Raw genomic sequence first — 27,950 nt, 5'->3', positions numbered from 1 at the left:
CACAGATACAATCATTAAAATTGTTTGTATACAGGATGCTGTTACATCAGGGGCCTAGATACACTCGTGTAAGAAGAATCCCATTTACAAGTATATTGTTTCTTTTTCTTTTTTTTTTTTTTGACATTATTGTTGTTCGTTCTTTCGTTCGTTTACTTTTGTTTGTTTGTTTTGTTTGCTTTCTTCTTTGCTCAATCTGTCAGAACGCATTCGCTATAAGCATACAATGCAAAAGCATTTCGAAATTTCCGACACGGCGATACAATTACGCCCGCCCCCGCAATCCTATTCAACATAACAATAAGTAAAATTCACACATCGTTTTTGTAGCCAGAAACGCCCCACATGTAGTTTATTTGAATAAAGGTCACTTTCCCGCAGTTAAATCGATAAAGCATCACATCGTAAATTCTTATTAAGTTTGAATTTAGTATTTTTTTTTTCATTTTCATTTAAATATCACACGCTCATTAAGACTCGCTCATTAAGACTCGATCATTAACTCTCATACACCATGTGTGTTGTGACGTACACGTTTTCTTCCTTTTTCACTGTCTCTGCTCACTAGTATTTATTTCATCACCTAATTAATTTTCGACATCGATAAAAAATTATATATATGCATATATATATATAATTATTTCATCATTAATTATCATATCTTATTGTTCCATTAAAGTTTAAACTAAAGTGCTTCGTTTGGTATGCATGTCCTGGCAAGTTACCGCACTCAAATATATATATATTTATAATAAAGTATCATTTACTTATTATCAGTATCCTTTATATTTATTACTAGAATCATGAATAATAACTCACAATATTTCAAACTATGCATCTCCGAGATTAATTAGGATTGGTGCAAATCAAATAATTGAATCTACACAGACCGATCATCGAGCATCGCGCAGGGTAATCCGTCCGATTTTTCAACAAGAAATTAGATGAACGATAAGTAATTATTCAAATCGATTTAATTAAATAATACGTTCAATTGTTTCCTAGATCTCGTTTCCTTCACGTACGTGGTGGCGGAATCAGTAAATTTTTAATCAACGTGATTGATAAATTACAAAATTGATGTGTTGAAATTTATTTTAATTAAAATAATCTGACAATCATTTTCCTATAAATAAATTGATCCTATAAATAATTTCCTAGCGCTATTAATATTGCAATATACGCCAACCTATGAGACAATCGCTCAATCAAATGGAGGACGTGTTAGAAACAAAATAACACCCGTCAAAGGTATTTAACATATGTTTTGCTCACGTTTACAATCCACTTTCTCCCCAACATCGCATTTTTAAGGCTCACAGAACTTTATATTATTAGAAGTGTTTTTGATTTCATCATGGTGAGCTGCTTCACTAAACATTAGTTTATTTCCCTTTTGTGTGTGTGTTTTTGTTTTTAATTCATTATAAATTCATTATAAATTCATATAATGATATATCAGAAAAATAAATCGATGTTACGTACTATTATGCGACAAACCAATACAATTCATTAAACTTTTCACTATCCATTTTTATGTAATGAAACTCATGGTAGCGTAAGTGGTATACACAAACCGTTTCAAAGGTAAATGATTATTTCCTTCCTTTGAATTGAGCAGATTTAGATCAAATAGAAAATTGATATGAATATTGATGAACGTTGGAGTACCTGCGCGAACTATTTCCAGTCAGTCCCCTCAGGTACTTATTTATTGATACTGTAAAATAAAATTTGCTAGAATCATGTCGAATGTTTACTCGAAATTTTAAATAAAAATTTCTACATAGACAAGACCATCGTTCCCTTATCTCTGCAATAATCACGTACAGTGATTTTGTTTCATTAATTGAACGATTTACTAAACAGTAACATATGTGCAATTGGAATTTCTTCAGAAGTTTAAAACATCGAACTTCAATTGTATCGTGTTTAATATAAAGACTTTAGTCTCGCTTGATCACCAAATATTAAGTACCCTAAACAGTTTTTGTCGTTTTCTCTGTGAAAAATTAAGGAAAAAACATATTTAAATTGTGTGTGTTTTTTTTTTTGTATGTTTTTAAATATATTTATATTTGTTTTTATACAAATTCGAGAGATTACAACTAACAAAAATCGGCAAAAACTATTCAGCGTACCTGATACTGCATTCATGCATTTGGTTCTGTATTGTCTAACCGGCATCTAGTTCAACAATTACGAATCGGACGTATCGAACAGAAAGATCGTTATAGTAAAAAAGAAAAGAAAAGAAAAGAAAAAAGCACATATCGGAAACGTTTACGATAAATGGTAAATCAGTGCATTGTTTGCATTCAAGAGATACAAAACATCAACTTCTGTATATCACCACCGTCACGATGTTTGATCTGCTCTACAGCTTGATATAAATTGAAAGTATCACATAAATTTCAACGCTTGCTTTATCCTTGTGTATACCATCGTGAAAACAATAATCGAAAGGACTCTCTCGTGAAAGTAAAAGATCTCGCCTGAGCGTGTCGCATCGCGAGCGAGCAGGAACGATCAGCTATCATTTAGAATATTTGTAGATGTCACCGTGCGTAACGAATCCGTCCGTAAGAAAAATAGGAAAATTAATCGCGTCAATCCCCATCGCGCGGCAACCGACGTGGCTATAATTTTCAAAAACGAGGTTCGTTGCGCGAAATGCAGGACGTTCAGGAAAGAATTTTGTACTTTTCTAAGATCGTTCGCTCGCTGGGCGCGCGAGAGGACACGCGGCAGCCTCTTCGAACCGAGATGCCTCTCATATCCCGAAAACTCAGCAAGGATGTTAGTTCAATATTTTTGTACCATGATCAGAATCGATTTATATTTTCGAACGTTTGACCTGACGTGACTTGGCAGTGCGACGAGGTTTCTTCCCGGCGTCGCTAGGTGTTTCCTCTGATGTGGATTTCCGTTTTGTGGATAACGAAGGCACGGGAGCCTTCGGTGGTGCCATTTCATCTGTCGGCGGTGGCGGTGAAGGCTGTTGTATAATTGGCAGCTGCGGAGCCACTTCGGTAGGACTCTGCGAGTCAACTATGGGAATGAAGTCTAACTCTTCATTCGCTGTCTCCGGTGCTACCCCTTGATTACTTTGAACCGGTACATCCTCTGACGGTGCCAACACAGATTGGCCGCATACCACGCACACGGGTATCGCTGGAGATTTCGATCGCCAGTACTGAAGCTCTGTTTTACATTTGTTCAATTCCTGCGCAATAAATACATACCGATATTAAAAATCACTGAATTCGCGGTACATAAAGATTTTTAATAATTTTACCTTCGGGTCTAAGTAAATCCAATTATCACAACACATATCTAAATGACATGAAGCCTGTATGCGCGTGAACATACATCTCTTCTGTCACACATTATGCTTATGAGTACTAAGTGTACCTTCGTAAATACCTGTAGGAGCGTACTAAATTTCCGTGAAGTCTCTTCGTTCTTCTTGTCATTCTCGTCGAGACGCGTAGCGTATTCGACGATCTGTTTCTGCTGCTCCGCTATTTTTGCTTTGCAACTCCTCAGATCTCTACGCATTAATGTTAACTGACTATTGTACCGCTTCATGCCTTGCTTGATCTTACGAATTCTTTTTCGTAACACCATATTCGATTGTGGAGGTGATACATTCGACTCCAAAAGGACAGGATCGTCTGAAGAATGTGGAGGAGAGCCTTCTTCCCCACTATTGCTTCCAGCCTTGCCGCTTCCAACAGTTAGAGGTGCCGAGTCCAGACATATGAATGGTTTGTTCACATTACTAGAAGCTGTAACCATTTACGTAAAACGTATCGTAAAATAAACGATTCCCATTGTTTAAAATCATTTTATAAGTTCGAATGTTCTGCTTACATGAAAATGTTCCGGCAAGATCTAAGAAATCTGCTCCAAAGTATGGAATTTCTGGTAATGTTGGCTCTATGCGTTCCTTAAAGTACTCCATAGCCATAGTACTTAAATCAAATAACTCATCTGTAACTTTGTACGGCCTGGCTAATTTTGGACTAATTTTTATGTAATGTAAAATACGATAAACTTCATCTAAAATCTAAAACATAATTGCAACTTAATTTTCTTATATACCGAATGGTGGAGGTACATTTTTCGTTCTACAGCGTATGGAAAAAGAAATTTAAGTTACCTCTCCAGGAAAAAAACAACAATGTTTACGTTCAATGTGCTTGCCAAAACTCATCTGCAATAATGTGAGTCGCATGTGGAGCGTTTCGATTATGTCCGATTCGCAAGCTAGTGGATGATTACGACGTGCTGATTCACGTCTTGGCATCTGTGCTTTAATTGCATGAAAACGATTTAACATTTGTGCTTGAAGTTTTTGAAATGTGGAGTTCAATATTGATCCACAAACACGATCCATTTGATGACACACCTGCAAGCAAGCAAGTATAAAAAGTTAATATTTTAATTAACTAAGTTATGTGACTATTCTGCCAATTTACAACAACTACAACGATAATTAAAATTTCTACTTACTGGTCGTAAATGAGCTACGGTATTGTAATCCAGATAGCTGAAAATCTTTTCGAGAATTTCAACAGGTAAATCCAGAAGATTTAAATTACTACAGGTGGGTGGTTCCGAAACTGTTACTCCACTATAAGAACTAGCCATCGTTACAGATTGATTTCTTCTCGATGAACTAACATCTGCAACTTCAGCAACTGGTCCACCCCCATTACTTCCCCCCATGTTACTCGACTGACGAGTCGATACCATATTTTTAATGTTTCAGGTAATCAGCTTCACCAGAAACCTGAAACATGATTTGTTACAATTCGGGGGAAATGTACCTGATAATTTTAACGTACAAACAATTATTCAAGAATTTTTCTATTTTATAGTATATCACTGCACAACTAATCAGGAAAATAGTATAGCTACCTAGGTTTCAAAAAATCAATAAATATTTAAATATCAATAACATTGCCGATCATATTATTCTGTTATCCGTGTACATTTTACGTACCTGTTAATTTATAGTCACATCTGGCAAATATCTGACAAAACCCAAATGTTCAACTACACATTCACAAAATTATTTACAAAAATTCGAACAATGTATACATTCATATTCGCATAAAATAAACAGTTAAAACCGTGTGTGCAGTGTACACTTCTATTCAATTATTTAAACTTTTCCAAAAGATAGTACATTCGAACGATAATATCAAAATGATAGTAAAGACAAAGAGTTTTTTTAATTTCACTGCTAGCAAAATTTCCCGCTAGTTCTAGAAATTTTTCAGAACGCGGTCTATATACTCTGGCCTGAATTGTTCGACGAAGAATTATGTTGAAATAACTCGTCGAGATTTCTTCACGATATCGATGGAAAAACAAAATCCGCGATGTAACCTGCCGAGATTTTTCGTAAGAATTTCATACGCGAACCGGCCGTTTCTGTAGATTTTTGGAAAGCGAGGAAACACAAACGGCGGCTATTAACAGCGATAGTAACGACATTAACAAAATCCCTGGCGCGACACGGAAATTACAATCTCGTCCCTCGTTTCTTCTCAAGTTCGAGCTTGTTCGCGAGAAATCAAAACTCTGAATTATAAAAAAAATACCCTAGAGGTTGGGGTTACTTTCGACGATAACAAATGCATGGTGTACAGGCAGCGAATGGCTTCGTCGATGATGCAGGATGATCAGGAAATAAAGATATGCAACGAATACGAACAGATGGGCATAATAATATATGTATTTACCCGCCACCGTAACGAAATGGCCGTAGCGTGTTGTGCACATAACACGCACGACGAAATTATAGAGAAATACCGACACAAATCGAAGCCGAAGAAATTTTGAAACCGAAATACGTGTCGAAACCATAACATCTTCGAAAGATGCACAATGACGAGAACACAAACACCACAGTACTACATATTTTGCTGGAGAACGTGAAGAATGAAACTGAGTTTTATTAGAATAATGAGAGTGAAATACAACATTTTTTGTTTACAATATTGGAGTACGGAGTACAAACATGATGACTTCTTGTTCACTTGGGAATACCCGAAATGTTTAAAAACTCTTGAAAATTAGGCTCAGAAGGAGTATAAACCTGGTCAACACTTGTCACACTACATAGTAAATAGTGAATAAGAAAGTATATGTAAATCAGCATCATTTTGTTACATGTATTCTGAGAACTTGTACAGCAAAAAAGCTTTATTAAAACGAACTGTATTACGCGTTTTTCATATCTAACCAATGAAATAGAAATATGTTATGGAAAGTGAAGAGGAAGGAGACATGATAGTAGTTAAAGACGTACTGCTTAGATTCTAGTTATATTTAGCAGAATAAACTTTACTTACACTCTTGTAATTCTAGAAAATAGCTAAACTAACGACAGGTGTGCATTCTATAAGAAACTTGCCGCTGCAAAAAGCAGAACAGTGGAATTTGAGTTCAGCTCCATGATGTACCAATGTGAGTCTTAAAACAGATTTTTCTAGTTGTTCTCTACTAAATAATTGTATTCTAGAGTGACTCTACTATGGAGCACATTATGTTATCGAATTTTCAAACACACCAATAAAATTCTTTGAAATATTGCATATAGCATTCTAAAGTGTAAACCAACAACAAATCCATCCTCTGCAGTGTCTAAAGATTTTTGCTCAAGTTTTCATGTGATGCATCAAAATACTGTTTGATATACTCTCACTTCAACTATTCACTATTCACAGCAGTCAGATACTCCAGTTTCGAGCAGCACCTGGATCCGAGCACGTCAATTTTCAAATTATTAAATAATAAAAAAAAAAATAAAAAATAAAAGAAAGACACAAATATACTCTTAATCTGAATCGGTAACTGAAACTCCGTTTTCGAACGCTCTTTTTCGAATCCCTATGGGAACGAAACCGGTCCCTCGTTTCGATTGTGTTTCGGTCGTCGAAAAGGGGGTATCCGAATCTCCTCTTTACCGTCTGAAAACGTATTATTTTACCGAAAGGTGTATTCGATGGAAACAGAGGGAAACCGGGTGACCGTGCGCAATCGATGCACCTATGACTTTTCTCTCTTTGTAAGCTTCGAAGAAGCTGCGGTACGGTTTTTGTGGGTTCCCGATCTGTCCGTCGTTGGAACGGCTAGACGAGAGAGAAGAAAAAGGCGCGAGGAAATCTTGAATAAGATCACGTACCCCCTGTTAAATGACGAAAAGCAATCAATGTATCCGCGTTGGTGTTTTCAGCGACATTTTGACGGAGATCCCTTCCTTCTCCTCGCGACCCTTGCTAATACTCTCGTTCTCGCTCCGTTCCACCGTCGAACGTTCTCTCTCGTTTCTTCTTTGATTAGGTTGTCACTCTCGTTCCTGGCACGTTCTCTATGGCTCTGTCTCTGTCCGACGCGGCGCACTACACTCGTGTAACTACACTATTCCCTCCGCGGCGTCGCGTTTCCCGACCTCTCCGGCGTCACGTTTTCTATCCCCACCACTCCACTGCGCAACCGTCGGCGCGCAGATCTTCGAGAGAGAGAAGACACGATGAGCGACGGTGGCAGTACCAAAGCAAGCGAGTTTTCATGGAACCCACGAACTAAGTAAAACCTAGACCAACCACCGTATGAGGATTTCTGGCACAGTCTGAAATACCGGCAATGCTAAAAATCGACTTTTTCTTGCGCCTACGGAAGGAAGGAAGATTTTGCAGTCTCTGATTTATTTTCAGAAAGGACTAACTACCGCGTACAGACAGAAATAAGGCAAATTTATATGTAAAGATGTATATGCAAATCCATTAAACTGTGTTTGTCTAACATTAGATTTCATGAAGGCTATTTCCATCGTTCAAATATACGCGCCGTATAGTGATGGGCACGATCGACTAAATCGATAGTAGCCAACTACTATTTTCAGTCGACTGATTTTTTAAACTATCGACTGAATTTAGTAGTGGTTGGGTTACTATTTTCAGTCGACTGTTTTACACGTCGCCATCTTGAAATTTCAAATGTCAGTGTCACACGATGAAACGAAAAGGTTAGAAATACATGATTATGACAGGACGTGCAAATATGCAAGTAATGAAATATGTAATAGATATTTCAATACTTTAATTCATATTAGATGTTAAAATCTTATTGCTATTTATGCGATATAAACTATATATGTGATATACGTAGGCATAGACTATAGCCCGCAATCTAGACGTAACCACTAAAACGAAATTTCAGCCGACTAAAAACTATCGACTAAATATTCGATAGTATGTAGTAACTAAATAATAATTAGTCGATAATGCCCATCACTAGCGCCGTATGAGTTTAATGTTTCCCACAGTTGAAAAGAACCGTAGAAAACACTTGAATCCCACTAACAAGTTTATATTTACAAATTGTCGGTAACGTCAGGCATCGCAGGGTGTGTAACAGAAAAGTATATTAGATGGTTGGTCTACCATGTACCTCGTCTATGGCGTATGTACTTTCTCACTTGCTCGGTGCAATCCCTTCTCGTTTTCGACCGTGATGGCAGCACAATCGTAACGGGTATTCGTCAGCCAATAGGGGAGAAAAGAAACCGTTCTCTGTCCTCTCTAACGTCGCGGTGTGCCATCCGAACGACGCGACGTCGCGGAGGGAATCTGTACAGCGCACACACACGCGTAAATCGTATCCGGAAAAAAGCGCGCGCGTGCCGTGTCGTCGAAACAGCTCTTCCTTTTCGTCGTCCGTCCCCGAGAGTTGTTTCTTTCAGAGAATTGCGGCCGAGTGCGTCAGATTCGGTTTTGTGAACAACAGAGTAAAGAATAACGATTTCACTGTTCCCTGTTTCACGCGGAAACGGTCTTTACCCCCCTCTTAGAAACGATTCCTTTTGATTCGGTTCTTTTCCTGTTGCTACGGAATTCTTTCGGTGCAGTTTCTTTCTACAGAATCGTTGGCTCGTTCGAATGCAGTCAGGATCGAGATCGGCGTACAAACAACGCCGATGTCGACGACATCGTACATTTGCGTGTCCCTCTTGTTGCGTATCGCCACTTTGCCCCGATGGTTTATTTTTTTTTGTTTTGTTTTTGTTGCTTTGTCACATTTCGTGAAAACGTACCCACCGACTCACAAGCGTGTTCTCGTTTGGTCGACTCGCGCAGGCCGGTCCACAATGCATGCTAGTCCGTCAGCATTTTAATGGCTATCCCACAATCCGCGCAGGAAGAGATCATCTCTGTCCTCCCGGAGATATGTGTGTCCGTTAACAAAGCGGCGTCGTGAACAGGAGGGAAACTCGTAAAAATGTTCGCTCGTCGACCGATCACTGGCGACATCTGTGGAACGCGATGATCAATCGAGCGAGCGAGATTCGAATCGAGCAACGGTACAATGGGTTTCCGGAGCCGTTCTACGAATCCATGAGACTGCAACGATACAGATGTTTCCTGGCAATCGAAACAGTTCACAGAAAAATTGAACGAACGACATGTTTTGAATTGAAATATATACTTTGGTATTTTGAAATTATTCATCAAGTTATTTTTACAATAACGTACACCGATTATTAATTTTAGGCACGTCTCCAATAATAGTACACAGTACAAAGTGCTATTGTCTTAAGAACTGATTTTATATCGGTCTAAATATACGCAATGTCTCAATAGTACAAAAATATCTTCAATGTTGCTTGATACTAAAGGGAAGATAACATAACAGCGAGCTCATTTCACGGACTTTTGTATAGAAACGATAATATACTGATCAACAGGATTAATAAAAGTTAAATTTAAACGATATACACAGCTGTTTAATTAATTTTGTATATATCGCAATTCCTGAATTACGACTGTTTCAATATTATACATTTTTATTGTACAACAACAAACTTGAAATGTCATGTTCCCAATACCCCTGTACACGTTTAAAAATTCATACAAACAATCTATGCTCAAACGTATTATACATAATGCATGACCGTAGTTTCATAAGTTTGTTTTGTATGTTTTATATTTTTCGAACGAAGTTATTTTATCGTACAAATCCACTTGCTAAAAGACTCTTTGTTACAACTCAGCAATACTTTTATCCTTTGTTTGTAATCAGGAAGGTCTATCAAAAATTATCATATTCATACTTTTTTCCATTTAGAATACTACCACCGTGACTCATCTCGGGAGGGTATTCGTTGTTGATTCAGAAATGTATCACTGGACAGCGGATCTTTATGCAAAATAAAAATCTTTCTGCCTGAATTGCAACAAACTCGAGTGAAATGGAAATTTATTCTTTCTTAATACGTTTAATAGGTTGAAAATAATATAACGGTATTTTTAAATTCTTCCAATGTTTCAAATTACACCTACTCATTTTTGTCATAAAATAAAATAATAATAATAATAAATGCATAAAATCCGCAGTCTATATATCCACCCGAGCAGAGATCTGTCTGTGTTAAAAAATGCCAAAAAAAGTAGTCCGAAAATAGAAAATTGTATCTGACCTGTCAAATCGTTGAAAAGAATAATTATCTTGTTGACCTTCCGCGAAAGAACCCGCCTCCTTGCCCCGGCCATCTTTCCAAATATCTTGCTCAAACGAGCACTTTATTTACACAATAGCAATTTCAGTGGGAATTATATAAAATACTGGCGAAATTGGGTCTGACGGTCTTACTGGTGGTTCTATGAAATCTTTACATTCCGAAACGGATCAAAGAAGGCGACCTTCATGAAACATTACAACTCCTCCTCGTTGAGCCAGCTGCAGTTAATGCCGGTATTTCACACCGGTTGCTAGAAGATAAACAAATCGAATCGATTCCACACTGCAATCGGTGATTGCACCACCAACTCTTGCGTTTTCGAAACAGCTTCAAAAAGCTTTTTCTTCTCTCTCTCTCGAAAAAAGAAGAGAAGACATTTGACTTGGTACAGTGGAATTGCGAAGATCTATCAAAATGACGAATTTTTTGGTTCTAGTGCGTAAGGGCAATGACGATCGACGTTCCGCTCGTGAAGTACAGGGCTATCGATCCAATGTCTAGTGCAATGATGAGGTAATGTTCGGTAGCAGTACAACAAAGAGCCGAACAACGAAGTCCGAAGGCTTCACAAATCTGAGCGTGAAAGAAAATCGTGAACGGAAGCTAACGGCACCGTATTGGCTTTATGTTGCAAGAAATACTGTAGTCGGCTGTCGCGCACCGTAGGGACCCGTAATGGGACAAGTTCTTTTCGTCTGATTAATCAAGGGCTTACATAACGATGAAGATCTCGCGTAACCCTTGTATTCGTACAGAAAGAATTAACATACTCGTAACGTTACTGGAAGAGGAGGAGGAGACGAGTAAAATTAGATAAAAATTGTCTATGGTTACAAGCCACGGTATATTCTCGACAAATCAAACCGATATACGCATTTGAGCGTGTTAGCGAAAGAACCAGTTAGCTTTCGTAAAAAATCATTGTTTAAGATTTATTGTTACACGGCCAGGAAGTTTAAAGGCAACGCGGGAAACCGGCCATCGCAAATGACAAGTAATCGAAGGAATGCCGCGCACAATTAAAATTCAAAGCCGTATTTTCCGTAAAACCGAGAGTTAAATGATTGCTCGAATCACCACGAATATCAATTAATACGCGCGCATAGTTGTCTATGTCGTTTGCGAATGCACCGGGGCATTCAGAACCCGATGGATGATCCATCTCGTAATGCAACTATGTACCAAGTAATTATTATTTGAACCGTTCCACTCCACTTATATGCAAAGTATCACTCCCCTGTGAATACGAGATCTTTCCCGCGACTATTCCGGAATGTTTATAATCGGAGACGCGATAAACAATGAAGTCATTGAACTACCGCCGGAATATGAATAAGTTTACGTCGAATCGGATCTCTATCGATCCCCAGAATAGTTTTTACGTATTTTAATTATTCATTAAGAGGGAACTTTGTTTGCGTCTCGAAACTGTGGACCGCCTCGATAAAGCACACGTAATTACCTTTTTTATGCTTCCGTTTCATTTTTGCATCTCAAACACTAAAATGAAACACCAAAATTCGTTTTCTCCTATTTCTCTGTATGTACCGATCGTCTTAACGAATATGAACAATTTTTCAGTGTACTTTACAGATTAAATTAAGACCAAAATGACTAAAAGACAAGGATTTACTGATAGATTTTTTACATTAGAACATTTTCTTTTCGATTCGCCATACGCAAACATTTAGAAGCATAACATCTGATGATCGAGAATATTAAAGGTACCTTAATGAACCATGCAGCTTAAAAATTGTATGCCTTATGCTACATAAAAATACGGGAAAAAGTTATTCGCGTCTCATATTTTTACTACAACGTTTTAATAAATTATTATGTTGTAAGCTTGGCTTTGAGGTGGGAATGGTGCGTGTTCCCCCGAAGAACGAAAAAATTTGAAGGAACCGCTAGATATCTATAGAGGACTTCCCGGAACCAGCTTAGTTTCGAAGAATCGGGGATTTTGGGTTACCGCAGTTCCTTTGTGAGTCACGGGGAAACAACACCATCGAGATTACTATCCCATTGATGGGTTTCTCATGATCACGCAGCTGACCTGGCCGGCGAGTCTCATCTCCGCTAGCTATGAAATTTGTCCAGAGTCGATAGGCTACCGCGAAATAAAAGTGGTGGACTCTTATTTAACATAGCCGGCAAGCAGCCGACAGTGCTCACTTGACCACCGACCGTAACAGAGTATTCGCATTTCAAAGGTAGCACATTCGAGAGTCAGTGCCGGTAGTGCGAGAAGAGGTTTTGTTTTCTTGTGAAAGAAAGTGCGGAACCCTTTTTTCTCCCCGTTCAGCCATGACTCTTCTGATCCTCGTTTTTGGAACGCTTTTCTTGTGCAGTAAGTCCTTTCGTCGTCTTTGAATTTTTCATTGAAAACGAACGTCAACTCCCGTGTACACTTCCCGTTAGAAAGAACGGCGAACGGAATTTTTCAATGATTTTTAACAATTAGTGGATTCGGTTAAATTACTTTCGACGACACAATGCTATATTTAGATAATCGCACACCACTTTTGGCCTCCTTTTTGTAATGTCAACGTTTCTTCTCTACATTTACACCTATGATCAATCGAAAAAGTCAATACTTCTTTATAATTTATACGAATAAATCAAGTTTGTCAGTAGACTGTGAATTGTATGGGAAAGAAAGTGCTATAGAATATAAATGACAGGAAGGAGCGAGTTCTTTTTTTTTTATTGAAAGAGTTCTGAAGAATTAACAAAAATTAAAGTAAAGTGAAAAATTGTACTCGCTGACTATGTTATTGCAACTACAGATAACTACTCTCTATTTAAATATATTTCTTTTATCGCGGCGTTTGTCAAACCTAAAATAACTATTAAATATAATTTAAAAATTTGAGAAAATTTTCCGTCTATCATTTCTAAATAATTGTTTCTATATTTGCACAAATGTCTGTAATTGTACACGACTGCCGTAATGTTTATGCATATAATCCAGAGCCGCTAAAATGTAATTCCCAGCTGTGAGATTAAACGGAGAAACGGAGCGAAGATTGAGAAAAAATCCGACGATAATTGAATTATAATAACGCGTACGTATTGATAACCGTTATCAGTGTCGTCGCCAGTGTCCAAACTAATCACACTTATTATTGATATCACGAAACCTTTTAAGATTCATAGAGGGACACGTCGGCAACACCGATGCATATTATTGGATAACTCGGTCACACTCTTGCAATATAGAAACGGCATGTAAACGATCATTAGAGCATTGTTGAAGATTTCCATCCGGAAATGCGCGCGTCAGGCCGAGAACTACCACCGTTATATAAAATTTATGAAAAGGGAAAGCCCGACAGCGCGTTATATTATTGTAACTGCGAGCACTGCAATTTCGTTCAAAGCAATAACTGTCATTTTTATAGAATCATTAAAATATAATTCGAGCAACAATTACGCACAGAAACTTGGTATAGTCCTATTCGTCATTAACGATCGTTAAAAACGCAGCGCTATTAAGAACGATATTAATGATTAACGATCGGAGATAATATATTTAAAATACATTGAAACTACATAAATTATCGGAAACACACGGACGCGAACGATTGGAAAAAGACAACGTTATCTTTTACGCGGGAATACATTTTTACATAAATTACACCGGTTTCAACAAACGCTGTTTCTTCCAGCTGACGCGACACCGTCCGGCGAAAAAATGACAACAATTAAAGTAATTCAATGGCAAAAAAAGCAATAAGGTCGAACTGATGCTCGCGCACGCATTACGCACTTTTTGCATCCATCATTGATAATCATCTGAGCAGAAGTGCAACGCCGGGTAATGATTCAGAAAAAACAAGTCCATCGATGGCGAAAGAAAATCAATCATAGTCTTCTTCGCGCGCGCCACAATTCCGTTCGTTTCGAAATGCAATTATATTCGACGGACAGTTCGGAATGCAATCGCGATAGAACGTTGTAGAAGTATACTATTCGATCATTGTGATCAGCTTTCGGCAACAGTGTCATTCGTTGATGCGACGGGATTACGCAACGTTGACTGCACCTGTGTGCGCGATTTGCTGCTGCACATAAACAAATGTTGCCGCCGATAAAAATAAGTTTTTACTATTCGGGGGGAAGAAATTTACGTAACGGGAGGACGCCGCGAACTTTAATTATACTTTCGAGCTTGACTTTCTTCGCGAGAGGAACCGGAGCGGAATCGCGGGGCTGATCTAATCCGCCGATTAGAATTTAGAATGGGATGATATAACGGCGCGGCGGCGCGGCGTGCCGACGAGGAGCCAGTTTCGGGTTAATTACCGCAATTTACCGTTTAAGAAATCGAAACTGTCGATCGCCGGCCTTTTGCCTTTTCGCACCGTGAAATTGATCGCGAAGCAAATTGAACCGACGACAATAGGACCCGCCATTCAATATTTGTCACGATATCTGCCTAGATTAAGCGCAGATAGTGTATCGCCTACGCAACATAATTAAAAAAAGGATTTCATCACCGTGGCTCTAGAAATTCTGTGGGCTCCGCACCTCGTTGCCGTCATAAAACTTCAAATTTCGATATATCTCTCTCTCTCTCTCTCTCTCTCTCTCTCTCTCTTACTCACTTCGACAATGATGCAGATATAATGTATACTCGTTATCGTGAAGCGATTGTCGCGGATCTTTTGATTAGCAGCGGCCGCTGTAAAAGTTGAGCCATTTTTGTTGGCAGAGGAGATCGTAAATCACAATTCTGTTGATCCAGTGTTTCAGCCCCTAGATGTGGGCACCCTTTAGCCAATTAAAGGATTAACCGATGATTCTCACCGATTGCCTCGTGTCGTTCTACGAAGATATAAATTACTTAAAACGATCCGATTTTTCTTTGGGAGTTCGCGTAATCTCATTGTGATAAAGTAGCTTCAGGAGTAATGTTGCTGGTTGATACTTTGAGTACATTGCGATGTCGGTGAAGATTTTGGATCGACGGAACCTGATTTTATCTGGAGCCCCGATTATACAGGACAGGGTGTCCCAAAAATATGGTACTTCCTTTAATATCGTAATTCCTGAGGTCGTTTGAGCTAACTTTTTCCTTCACGAAAATATTGCCCGTGACTTTGTTCAGGAGTTATTAACGAAAAACACGAACCAATCGGAGCGCGGCTACATCGGACTCGGCGACGTTCTGATTGGTCCGCGTTTTCTGTGAATAACTCGCGAACATAAGCCGCGGAGAATATTTTCGCAAAGGAAAAAGTTGCTTCAAATGACTTCAGGAACCTTCCTTCTCAAGGAAGTACAATATTTTTGGGACACCCTGTGTAAATTGTAATCGTGTTAATTGGTGAAAAATCCGTGTGAATTGCTGGCAGGAAAAATTCATTTCCCCTCGTAACAATTTCAGATGTATCAAAACGAATTAAAATTTTTCCACAAATTATTTCCTAGAAATGCGTAAAATCCACAGAGTCGATCTCCGACAAATGGTAGATTGTTTATGCGAATATGTCGAGAAAAGAGTAATCTGTACAATAGGATATCAGAAATGTCCCAATCTGTCCGTGCCTGTTCGTTTCGATGAGATCATTTGGAAATGAGCAAACCTTGTTTAGATAAACGGAGTTCAAACAGAGTACCATTGAAAAGATAACCAAGAGAGCGGACAGCTCTCGTAAGATGTAAAGTACTTTGCACCCGGGGAATTGTTGAATCACCTATTTCATAACAAGATAGAAAGAAAGCAAGAGTCGACTTTGATAATAAATTTCGATGAATAAGAACGTACGTGCTGCACATTTAACACGATCGTTTGCAGACGATCGCATTCATTCGAGATAAAGTGCTTTGCTCTTCTGAACTGTCGAATCATGTATTTTACAACGAGAAATGAAAGCAGCAAGAATACACCTCGATAACGAAAATTTCAGTTAATTAGAAACATTTTTTGAAACAGTTCTCGCTTGCCACGTAATATTACACGATATAGCAAACCTAAAAAATATCACAAAGTTAGGATATCGTGTTGCCCGACCAATTTGTCGGTGATTTCATTGTAGGATGCATCCTCTATTGTTAGGCAACTATCAAAATAAGCATTGGCTAATATAATTGACAAAAGTACATGCTCAAATCATTGTTGGGTCATACCTCTTTCCCTCTCTCTCTCCCTCTCTGGTGAATAATCTGTGTATCAAATTTGCATCAATTTCGCGATGGAGACGTCTGAATGGGAACAAAGCTGCGATTAGTACAATAGCCATTAATTCGCCATCGAAAGAGTAACATCCTTCGGCGAGAGGTTACGTCTGCTTTTCCGATGGAAGGACGTGCCATAGGATGATCATAATGAGGAGGAATCGCTGCGTTAGATCTCCAGCACCATTATCGCTGAAGTTACGTGCCCCGGAAAGATATCCACCGTTCAAAAACATTTCGTACGATTTGCTGCATGCCATGTGTTGCGCAATCCCTCCACCGTGAACAAAAAAAAAATTCGTGCCAAATACGAGTCGAGTTCTGTGCAGATCCGAGCAGATTATTAGTGGGGGAGCTTGATAACTAAATTAATTGTCGTTCGGGTACGTGCGCATCTCGCTCGAATCGCGGGAAATTTCCGTGATTACGCGCCACGGACATCGTTTCCTTCCCAGATCAATTTTTTTCAACAATGCTACTCTGAAATGTTCACCTTTTTGAAATAATAATCTCAGTTTCGATATTGTTTTTCATTTCGCACACCTACAACGACGTATCTTTGACAATTACTGGATACTTAGAGTAGATTATAATATGCTAGAATATACTATAATACAGTAGAATATAGTATAATATACTATAATTTAATGGAATATAGTATAATACACTATAATACACAGTAATGTCTACTTAATTGGAATAAAATTAGTAAATTGCGAAGCTCAATGCAATGCAGATCATTAATTCTTTATAGAGCCACCACATAAAGAATATTTCTTTTTACCGGTGGGTATTAATAGTTTTTAAAAGTTCATGATTTACAGGTACTTAATAATATCTTTCAATGGTAATAACGATTTCGAGTCACTGCCAATGATACAACCAATTAATTTCTTTCGAGATTATTCTGTTGGCAAACCGTTAATTAGAATCTAATAAAGGTTAAAATTCGTAATAGCGGATAAATGGACTCTCACTAGTTGCATTGGTCATATTATTGTTTATAGCGGTAGAATCTTTCGATGATGAATACGAGTCATTTACGAGAAGGGCTTGAGTAAAAAGGGAGCTGGATAAAAACGTGCCTTCTCTACGAAGAACTTTGCGCTAAAAATAAAAAATGCTCGCCGAAGGTTTCGGTTTATTTGCGTTTCCCACAAGTTTTTGAAATTCGCAATCTAAAGATAGCAGTTCCGCGTAAAGAGAGCCGGCTAGAGATTTGATCGGGCGAACAAACTGTACGGTTTCTATCATGTTCTATTTGCCCGAAGTGTTGACTATTTCCGTTTCGATGCTATTAGCTTTATGGGAACAGTCCACCGAACTATAACATCGTTAAACATTGGAAACGCCGCACACGAGTGTAACCAACACGGTCCATGACGAATTAATGTTCGAACGCAGAACGGTCATGGGCACGCGCGATCACGAATCGCACATATAAAAATAAAACGGCATACGCGCCGATTGGTTCTGAGCCGTTGTTGAAACGCAGTTGGGAACTTCGATGCGCCATTTCGGATGTCGTTTTTAGTATAAATATTACATTAGCCCCGGATAACCGAGTACCCAATGTTAAGTCACTATAGCCAAAGTTATGCATATTTCAATCAGCAGAAGCTACCGGGAATTCCGGTGCCACTCGAAACGTCCAAACCGCTTCTAATTTATTTATTTGTTTCACGGTAATGCATCGAGACGTTACAAACGAATTCGAGTCTTTCTAAATTATTCCATTATTTCGAACCGCGAACTTTGTTAATGTCGCGAAGAAGTTCAATCGACAATATAGACACTTTACAATGTGATTTGACGATCATTTAGAATTCTATAAAGCTCACGTGGCTTTGCGCGAGCTATACTTTAAAGACTGTGATTGCAGCAGACCAGTACTTTTATCGTTGTCCTCAGCTGTAATTAGTGTATAGTCGGCGAGCAACGAAGTAACTCGGGAAGGGTGTGGACAAGTTTAACCATCAATGCCACATCGACGAGCCATGTCACTTCGAGTAACATAACATCCGACTGTCAACAGAAATGCTCGAACAAGTTCGAGCGCAAACTGTACACTCCCGTTCGCGTGGCGCTGACAATTAGTCAGTTATTTAAAAAAATACCTTCATTATACAATCGATGGAGTCGATACGTCACGCGTTGTCCCCAAACGACGTGAAATATGGAAAACTACGAGCAAGACTCTATGATTATGATAAATGAAAGTTTTTACTGTCACAATGAAACGAACAGCCTTGCAACGAGGTGACGCCTAGAGAAATCAATGAGCACAACAAGCGAATATCGAATATCGGTTCCGTGGATCAACAAATAAATTGCAGGTCTGAAAGTCGGAAATATTACAATTCCAATTACGTTAATAATGGGAACGCGGCCGGACGGTACAATCTCCCGTAGGTATCTGAAACACCATGCGTGAGTCATGGAAAAATGTAACAGAACTCCTTCCTTCTTAAATGATAAATGAAATTCTAGATGGCATTAACTCCAGCGAGTTGTGTCGCCATCGTTCCGCGAATGCATTTCGGTTGGGATCCTTGTCTTTGTGCAATTAAACTATGTAATCGAATCGCGACCGGTTCTAAAATGAAAAATATTATTCAACAGTATGTTGTACAACAGGAGAGACCACTGCATAGAAAATGGCACTCTCGAATGAACGACCATCAATAAGATCGTTTCGATGGCGGCTGAACGTACAGCCTGATTAATCACTTTTCGTCGCCGATAAATTCACTTTCTCTGGAATTCGTTGAAGTTTCAAAACTTTCTTCGCGCGATATTTCAAAACAGTATTTTCAAAAAATACTAAGCTTTTTTTGTGGATTTCTTAATGTTACAACTAGACTGCGGATATTTATGCAATTTTTGTACACGAACGTTGGGAAAGTCGAATCAAATTTTCCGTGCCAGCAGCGTTTTCAGATCTGGGTGAAATTAAAGTGCAATGTTTAAAAATTTCGGTCACGTCCCGCGATTTTATGCATTTATGACAAATAAATGAGTAGTATCGAACATATTAAAAAAGAAAAGAAATTTCTATTTCGCTCCAGTTTATTGCGATTCGCCTTTCAAAAAAGAGCCAGTTCGACAAAGTTAATCATGCAGCGTCTACTTTCGCGAACGAGCGCGCAAAATGTTAATCGTATGATAAACCATAATTTACGAGGGAAATTGCACTGCTAGTCTAACGAGCCCGCACAAAGGTTCACAATTCAATCTTAGTCTCGATCGGAACCGTGTGCCATAAACGGCTGGTAACTTGACGAAATTATAAGAGAACGAGTTGCCGTCGTGTAATGGACGCATTAAAAACGTCACTTCCGAGTTATCTTCGAGTTGAAGGAAATTTGTGAGCGCGCGACGTGCCTGTCCTCGTCTCCAGATGGTCATCCTTGGATCAACGTCGTACGGTTTACCTGCGTACACCGCGTATATTTGCGGCAATAAACATTTCGCGTGCGGAAAGGACGGCGTTGACGTCAGATCGTCACGGTGATACTCGCTTTAAATTAGTTTATAGTCCTCGAAACGTAGCGTCGTTGTTGAAAGGACCTCCCGCTTGGCAGCCGCGTCTTCCCCGGAAACAATGTCCCTGTCCTAAGCAAACCGTCGTCATTCGGAGCACGTGTCGGGCATATGCGTATGGGTAAAGTATGGTTGCGTAGGAGCTGGAACCACGGCGACGCGATTTGTCTTCGTGGATAGGGGCTCTGACTCATTAACCGGTAATCGGGGTACGCGTCTTTCGTGAACAAGAAAACCATTCCGCTTTTCACTGGGAACTCCCGCTCTATAGAATCATAAATTATCCATACTTTGCTTTGTTTGCCCAGCGGGTAACTGTAATGCTTATTTAGCAATACCTGCTTAAGAACTGTTTTCATACGTGCCCCGCTTGCTATGAATTGATGCGAACCTTTTTTTAATGGGGCAATATTTTCTTATTGTTTTACAAACACACCTGAATTTTATTACCGCCGTAAATAAATGTAAAGCATTGAGGTCCCACTTACAGTAAATGAATAGGGACCTTTTCGAATGGAGCAATATTTTGTATAAAGTCGTGGCAATTTTTCGTCTTATTTTATTGATAAAAAATTGTTTCCGATTTTGTTACCGCCATAGAGAAACTTGATTTAATGCATAAACATTAGACACTTCGAACGTACTCCATGGATCGTAAGCGGACTGCTGATCTTTTATGCATTTATGTACTTATTTTAATAATTGCGATAACTTGACGACGATAAAACAACATTCTTGAATTGACGCGACGCATAAAATCCACAATCTAATGATGAATAATTCGTAATCCGCTTTGTTTGCGGATGATTGCAATGGATTGAAAATGGCTTCCTCTTTCCTTCGCTTTTCCTTGCAAGGTTTTCCTTCGGTTGATGATTTCATCGAAACACTTCCATTTGTTCATACAATTATTTTTCCTTTTTCAGGTACTAATGGTATTTCCAACTTGGGGTAACGAACTGCATTAGTTCGACTTCTTATTCTTTGTTGCTTTGTTCCTTTGTTTATAAGACTAGACATATTATTGTTTGGTTCGAAAATGAATTCTTCTTTCTCCGATTTGTTATTTTTTCGTTTTGAAGTATGATAATCCTATAGGCTCTACCGTTATCGACTTTCTGTGTAGTTTCCTGGGACTAGAAAAATAGTTCCAATTAAATGGACGAAGTATCTATACCCCTTGTTCCCATTGTTTGATGATTACGATTGGTTTGAATTGTAGGCGGCTGCTTTCTTCCTAGTTTTCTTCGTATATAATGAATGTCCAAGGTTTCTTTTTTCAGCCGGCAGTTTTACTTAAAGACATTGACTGAAAGGCTTTAATTTACTTCGACGTACAACTTCGTAGTCTCGCATTCCTCCCATTTCGTTCCACAATAATGTTAGTTCTACCACGGTTTGCCTGTTGTATAATTTTACAAAAATAATTCTGACCAGCAAAGCAAAACCATCTGCTGCGGTTTAAAAGGTGAAATTCATTGAAATGCATTATGTAAACAGATTTGAACATATTTTTTCGCATATGCAGCGAGTAAGGTACTTTCACATTGTTCTGTAACGGTGCTCATAACTGCATTTGTGCATTGCTATATCAATTTAGAGCATTTCAATGCGGGAAGCTTTCGGCTTAATTGCCTGAAATACTCCAAATCTATGCATTTCATGCGTACACGTAGCGAGGAAGTTTAAGCGTGCTTAATAAAAAATTTAACAAAGATTCATGAGGTATATTTTTAACTTATCGAATTCCGTAACACCCACAAGGCCACGAACAACAAGTTCGTGGCACCCGCCTGCGTAAGATTTTTCCGAAATCTATACATGTATCTTCGAACTGTAATATAAATAGAGATTCGCGAAACAATTTATATGATTGTATAGACAATAATTTTTGAAACAAGGAGATTCAATGGTTCGCACAATTGTCTGTATCCTCGGTACACTAATTTATTATCAACTAAAAAGAAGTCCAAATTACTTTGTCCAGACTTCGTACCACTAATTTCAGTATTAATTGTACTAATGAAAAATCGATTACATTATAATTGTACGGTAATTGCATCTCCGCTAACAGAATGTTCGCGCACAATGCGACAGAGATTATTGCTGTATGATAGTGTAGGTCCGTCCTCGTTGCATACATTGAACCAGTTTTGTATTGTATAATTCAGCGGCCCGTTCGATGGGGACGTATCAACTGAAATAGTCAATAGAGGAGGTAACGTTTCGCTAACTGTAATCGCGTTTATGCGGAGCAACAAATCGATATCTTTAGACTTGAAAACTTTTCAACGACCAACGGTCACTAATCAGGAGGCTAGAACAATTCATCTGCGACGAGACGAATGCAACGCTGCGGCGCGTTCGTACCTTTCGCGAATCAACTTTCACCGTGCATACAGCGAGCCACTTTGACCGTAGAATCATCGTAGAAATCACATCGCAATAAATGATCGTGCAGCATTGACGAAAAACGGGTACACGCGGTCTTTGTTCTATCATGACTCCGTTCAATTGTGTTCCTCCCAGCCAATTACGGCATCTATACAAGTAAATCCTGCGAAATCCTTTCTTTCCGTCGAGTTGCATCCATAAATGCTCCACTTGACGAACCCCGGTATAACGATGTTCGCACGATTATCGGAGGCCCCGAATGCACACGGTTGTAATTAGCGGCACGTTTCGATCCGCCGGTGAATACTCGCCGAAATGATTAATTTCGACTTGCACTGTCGAAAGTGATATTATTCCTCGTTTGCAGAACTTGTTTGACGATGTTCGCGGTATCGTGTTAATTAGCTACTTTCATCATCTCGTCCGTTCTGTCTTTTTTTTTCAGACTACGCGAACGGCGACGACTTCGGTTACGACGGAGATCACGGTGAGTTAATTATACATGCTTCCGTAAATACTGAATGATTGGGCATTGATTCACCCGCGAAGGATGTGATTTATTGATGTGTTTATGATAATACTCTGTAGTCTCGCTTTAATAGCCTTCCGGCTGTATCGGAATTTCTTCTTTTGGAATTCAGCCATCGCAATTACGTTTTCCGAGGGTGAATTGTGTTTTTACAGGCCGTGTTAGATCTTGACGAATTAATATAGAAGTAATTCTTAGAATGAAATTGAATAACAGTGTAAAAGAAAAACCATTAAACTGACTTGTGTGCGCTTCGAAACGTTTGTACGAGTCGCATGATAATGTCGATGGAAGATTTGTTGACGGAGGTGTAAGGGAACTTTCGAAATCCGCTTTCCAGGTCCGCAACACTGGGGCGACAGCTACAAGACTTGTCTGGGGAAATACCAATCCCCCATTGACATTGAGGATAAGGATGTCAGAACCACCAGTTACCCGCCGCTAAAATTTTTCAACGTCCAAGACCCTCACCCGGCCTACATGTCGAACAATGGGCACACAGGTACAAACCAGCAAGGTTGAAATATTGACTAGAGTACGGTCATCGCGTCACCATAGTTGGGTTTCTTGACATGCAGAGGCTAGCAATTACCTATTTCAAATTACAAGCAAAATATCCCTCAGAGAGACGCCATTCTAGGGAAACAATAAGTCCTACGAACGATGAATTATCAATTAAAATCGTACACAGTAGAAGAAAGATGAAACGCGCGAAACTGTTAAGAATTCAATTAATAAAAATATATTCGAAGTTGCTGCAATACGCGGTAAGGGGTCCAATTACTGTGCCTCAATTAATTATACTTATTTTTAAAGCACAACGAATATTAAAAAAGACTGATTTTAGCGAAGAAAATGTAATATCTCTTTTTGAATATTCATTGTGCTTTAGAAATAAGTATAATTAATATAGGCGCAGTGATTGGCACCACCGCAATATTTCAGGCTATTATCGAATTTCAAAAATGATCGTAAACACGAATAATATATTCAATGTGTATTCAAGTGTTGAGTATTCCTAGAAAGCAGATCGCATCGCAAATATCCGGAGGCTATTCGGAATTTATTCGAGTATTCCGGGGAAGAACGAATTTTCAAGCGCGATTAGTCCACATTCGTATTAATCACTTTAATTGTTTTATGCGCGCGTCTCACGTGATTCCTATCCTTGAGTAACTGTGAATTAACGTTGATCATTGCACGTCATAGCTGTTCTCTCGCAATTGCGATGAACCTTCAGAGAATCCCATTTTTGTATCGGAAGAGCCTGAAAAGCCGAGAACGTATCGGACCGGAGTTACGCGATCGTTCGCCACAATTAGTTATCATGAATCATTGTTTCAGTGATGATTCGGAGCACCGATCAGGATCCGGTGAACGTCCCGATGGTACAAGGAGGACCCCTCAATGACACCTACGTGTTTCAACAACTACACTTTCATTGGGGGAAAAGCGATGACGAAGGCTCCGAAGATCTGATTAACAATCATTCGTTTTCGATGGAGCTTCACGCGGTTTTCTGGAAGAAGTCCTACGAGTCATCAGACGAAGCGTTGAAACATCCGGACGGCCTCACCGTGCTGGCATTTTTATACCAGGTAATCATTAAACGTATTGCGTAACTGTTCAGATTCAAATCGATCTAGCTCAAGCTTTCCACTAACACTGAAAACAATTGCCTGGATTGGAATACAATTAGTACGTTGGTACGACATTATAGCTGTTTCAAAAAATTATTGTCCAGGGAAAACATATTGGTATATTAATTGCTACTGTTAAGTTTAACACGCGCGTTGCGACCGTCTTTTCAAAAGTAATTTGAATTTTCCGGTCAATAAATTTTCTCTTCGCTCGCATAACGTTGCGTATTTTACGACTGTACTTTTAAACAGACATTCCGAGTACTGTCGGAATGCAAGTTTGTAAGAATGCAATTTTACGTAAAAAATGAGGAGACCGAAGGAAAACAGTCCAAATGATATTTTCTTACCATGTCAAATTTTCTTTTTATATTAATATTTTATATTAATTATAATTAGGTTTAAAGCATAATGAATATTAGTAAAGAGATATATTTTAATATTCATTATGCTTTAAAAATAAGTGTAATTAATACAGGCACACTAATCGGATTTCTTACCCTAGAGTGTTCTGCGTTAAAAATGTTGAAACGTAAAAGAACATCGAGAACTTCCCCTTTTATGAATATGCATATGATTTTCCGCGTCAAATTACTCTTGTTAATTAGATTTCCTTCGCTAACTGTAACGTCCGCGCGTTATCTCTTTTGTGTTGTTGCAGTTATTTTAAATGAACTTGAAAACGTTTCTAAAGAGCACGATTTCGAGCTTGACTACGAGCCGCTGAAACATACATTGTCCGATGCAGGAATTTCTCCTTCTATTTTTACAGAATCGTGATTACGTTTCGACAAATGCGTTCGATCAGACGCGCTTATTGATTCTGACTGATAATCGGTTCCATTTCCCCGAATTTTCAATCTTGAGAAATCCTTGGAAAAATATACATGTTACAGGCTACGAACGAGTCGAACCCGAATTTCGATACGATTGTGTCACAAATATCGGAAATAGCAACGGTCGGCAGCAACGTGACGATAGGTGACGCTGATATTTTAAACAAATTGATCGCACCGAATGCTATGGCATCGCAGGACTATTACACGTACAGTGGGTCGTTGACTACACCCCCATGCCTCGAGATTGTACAGTGGATCGACTTCATACAGCCGCAGACAATATCCCATGACCAGGTACACAGACAGGTGTGTAGGTTTGTGCAGACTGTTTTTAAAATACACTAACGAAACTCCTACAGGAGCTGGTTGGTAAACACGATACAACTTCCAGTTACCGTTCTTTCAGTCTCGAAATCCATAATAATCGGTAATTTGCGAATGTTTGCACAAATATTTTTGTCGAGTTAATTGCACAAACTGGAAGAAAGCTTGAATGTTCTATGTAATCACAAAGAAAATATTCCGGAGTCTTGCACTTTCAATTATAATACTAAGGCTCGATGTTTTTCATTTTTAATTGTGATTCTAAGGGTCTTGACAGTTGCTACAATATAAATTGTATCCATGGTCCGCAAATCACTTGCCATGATATTTAGGCTGTTTCTGACAGTTCAACTGAAAAATGTTTCAAACAAAAGTATATCGAACGAAGAAATTGCATACGTATAACAGTTTTGAAAAATTTCATTACATTATATACAACAAAGCATATTTTGTTTGATATATCTTTTTCTTACACTATTAGAAACTACTAAAATATCATGGTAACCGAATTGTGACTATAATTATTGCTCTCTATTTTATTCGATATTTCTATAAAAAAGAAGACGCAATTTTTAAGCTCTTAGTTTGTTGTATTCTTCAGTGTTCTCGATGTTGTATATTCTTGAAAATACGCACTGTCAGTGCACACACAAAATGGTAAAACTATCGCGCAACAACATTCTGCACAACACCACTTTGTGTCCTACGATGAAGTGGAATTTGTTCTCATTAACGAGGTTTATTTTCAGTTGGCCGTTTTTCGCAGTATTAAGGCTCCTGATGGTGAAAACCTGACGCATAATTATCGTCCAGTGCAGCCACTGGACGACAGAATTATTTTCCGTAATATCAACAATGGAAGTGCTGAGACTTCTAAACCTGCCGAGGTTACAGATGCACCAACAACTATGCAAGCGACTAACGTTCCTACGACTGCATCAACTCCGAAACCAATGAATCCACCAACTCCAAAACCAACAGATCCACCAACTCCAAAACCAACAGATCCACCAACTCCAAAGCCAACAAACCCACCAACTACTGCGAAACCTATGACTGTTGCTCCTCAGGAAGCTACTAACGACACAATGAAGTCAGACAAAGAGGATAGCCAACATTCTGGTCAAGGAAGAATATGGAGCACATCGAGTTTGTATTCCATTATCTTCGTAATAGCCAATTTCCTAAATAACAGAATAATTTAGTGGTATTGTCCGAAACAATGGTATAAGTTATTCTACGTATTTAGTAATATACCTGAAGACTCGATACAAAACTCATGTCATGTTCAATTTCTGTTGCAGCACTTGTCCTTGTATTTGGACTTAGTTTCCTTTTGCCATACCAATGACGTGCTGAGAGTCTCTAGTCAATGACTTTGACTACAAATACGCTATTTAATATAAGAAGTAAATGAGTTTTGAATAAGTATGTACATAATACGTATCATTACGGAAATGTAATTATTTATATTCCCAGAGGCATTCGTATTTAAAGAAAATGTCTGCGCAGACATTTCATTGAATAATCTCAAGGCTATGCAATAGTAGACTACACACAATAAGATATAAAATTTTTTATTTTTGACTGTCATTTATGCGTGTGTATTATTAGTAATTAATTGTAAGAGTGTTTTAGAGATCCCCTATACATGTATGTACATTTTGAGCCAGCTTATACTTGATTGAAACTATCATTCTTATGTTGACTGATTTACAGAGAGATACCAGACGTGTAATTTTTGGATTTTTATAGTGCTACTATTTCTGTAGAAACAGGACTAAAACGATTGATTTCTGTGTCTGTTTGTAGTTGGAAAAAATAATGGTACTCTATTAAATGTGACTACTTTTATTGGTATATGTTTATCCGACAGTTCCTACTGCTGCCATAACAACATATAACGATTAGTTGTATAAGCTTATAAGATTCTTTCAGAAACAAATATGTATATATGTATG

General features: G+C 38.5%; 2 protein-coding genes across 6 annotated transcripts; one reads left to right on the top strand and one right to left on the bottom strand.

The window, feature by feature from the left end:
- Window positions 1-169: 169 nt before the first annotated feature.
- Window positions 170-9,223, bottom strand: Dmpd (F-box protein dampened). 4 transcript variants are annotated; one of them, XM_076795487.1, is made up of 6 exons: window positions 9,117-9,223; window positions 4,519-4,798; window positions 4,166-4,414; window positions 3,877-4,072; window positions 3,415-3,791; window positions 170-3,226 (listed from the first exon to the last, which is right to left on the bottom strand). In XM_076795487.1, exons 2-6 carry the CDS (start codon window positions 4,759-4,761, stop codon window positions 2,837-2,839), a joined length of 1,455 nt encoding a protein of 484 aa, XP_076651602.1. In that variant the 5' UTR covers window positions 4,762-4,798; window positions 9,117-9,223; the 3' UTR covers window positions 170-2,836. The 4 variants fall into 4 exon arrangements, with proteins under 4 accessions (XP_076651602.1, XP_076651600.1, XP_076651603.1 ...); XM_076795485.1 differs by lacking the exon at window positions 9,117-9,223 and adding an exon at window positions 7,202-7,514; XM_076795488.1 differs by lacking the exon at window positions 9,117-9,223 and adding an exon at window positions 7,202-7,513 and having other exon boundaries at window positions 3,427-3,791.
- Window positions 9,224-12,675: 3,452 nt separating this feature from the next.
- LOC143358374 (carbonic anhydrase 2) lies at window positions 12,676-27,868 on the top strand. Of its 2 annotated transcripts, none has more exons than XM_076795469.1 (7): window positions 12,676-12,887; window positions 23,103-23,144; window positions 23,527-23,688; window positions 24,531-24,784; window positions 25,723-25,971; window positions 26,739-27,138; window positions 27,294-27,868. In XM_076795469.1, the coding sequence occupies exons 1-7, from the start codon at window positions 12,845-12,847 to the stop codon at window positions 27,338-27,340; spliced, it is 1,197 nt and encodes a 398-aa protein (XP_076651584.1). In that variant the 5' UTR covers window positions 12,676-12,844; the 3' UTR covers window positions 27,341-27,868. The 2 variants fall into 2 exon arrangements, with proteins under 2 accessions (XP_076651584.1, XP_076651585.1); XM_076795470.1 differs by having other exon boundaries at window positions 12,677-12,887; window positions 25,723-25,959.
- Window positions 27,869-27,950: the final 82 nt, after the last annotated feature.

This window comes from Halictus rubicundus, chromosome 10 (genome assembly GCF_050948215.1).
Source record: "Halictus rubicundus isolate RS-2024b chromosome 10, iyHalRubi1_principal, whole genome shotgun sequence".
Classification (NCBI taxonomy): Eukaryota; Metazoa; Arthropoda; class Insecta; order Hymenoptera; family Halictidae; genus Halictus; species Halictus rubicundus.
Note: the sequence above shows the minus strand (reverse complement) of the source record. Positions and strands in the feature narration are given on the sequence as shown.

Excerpts from the sequence above, each read along its gene's own strand:
- Dmpd (XM_076795487.1), bottom strand. The coding sequence starts at position 4,761 with ATGGTATCGACTCGTCAGTCGAGTAACATGGGGGGAAGTAATGGGGGT. Across the intron at positions 4,415-4,518 it reads CCGTAGCTCATTTACGACCA|GTGTGTCATCAAATGGATCG; the intron begins GTAAGTAGAAAT and ends GCTTGCTTGCAG. Across the intron at positions 4,073-4,165 it reads GTTGTTTTTTTCCTGGAGAG|ATTTTAGATGAAGTTTATCG; the intron begins GTAACTTAAATT and ends ATTATGTTTTAG.
- LOC143358374 (XM_076795469.1), top strand. The coding sequence starts at position 12,845 with ATGACTCTTCTGATCCTCGTTTTTGGAACGCTTTTCTTGTGCA. Across the intron at positions 24,785-25,722 it reads TGCTGGCATTTTTATACCAG|GCTACGAACGAGTCGAACCC; the intron begins GTAATCATTAAA and ends TACATGTTACAG. Across the intron at positions 27,139-27,293 it reads AAGAATATGGAGCACATCGA|CACTTGTCCTTGTATTTGGA; the intron begins GTTTGTATTCCA and ends TTTCTGTTGCAG.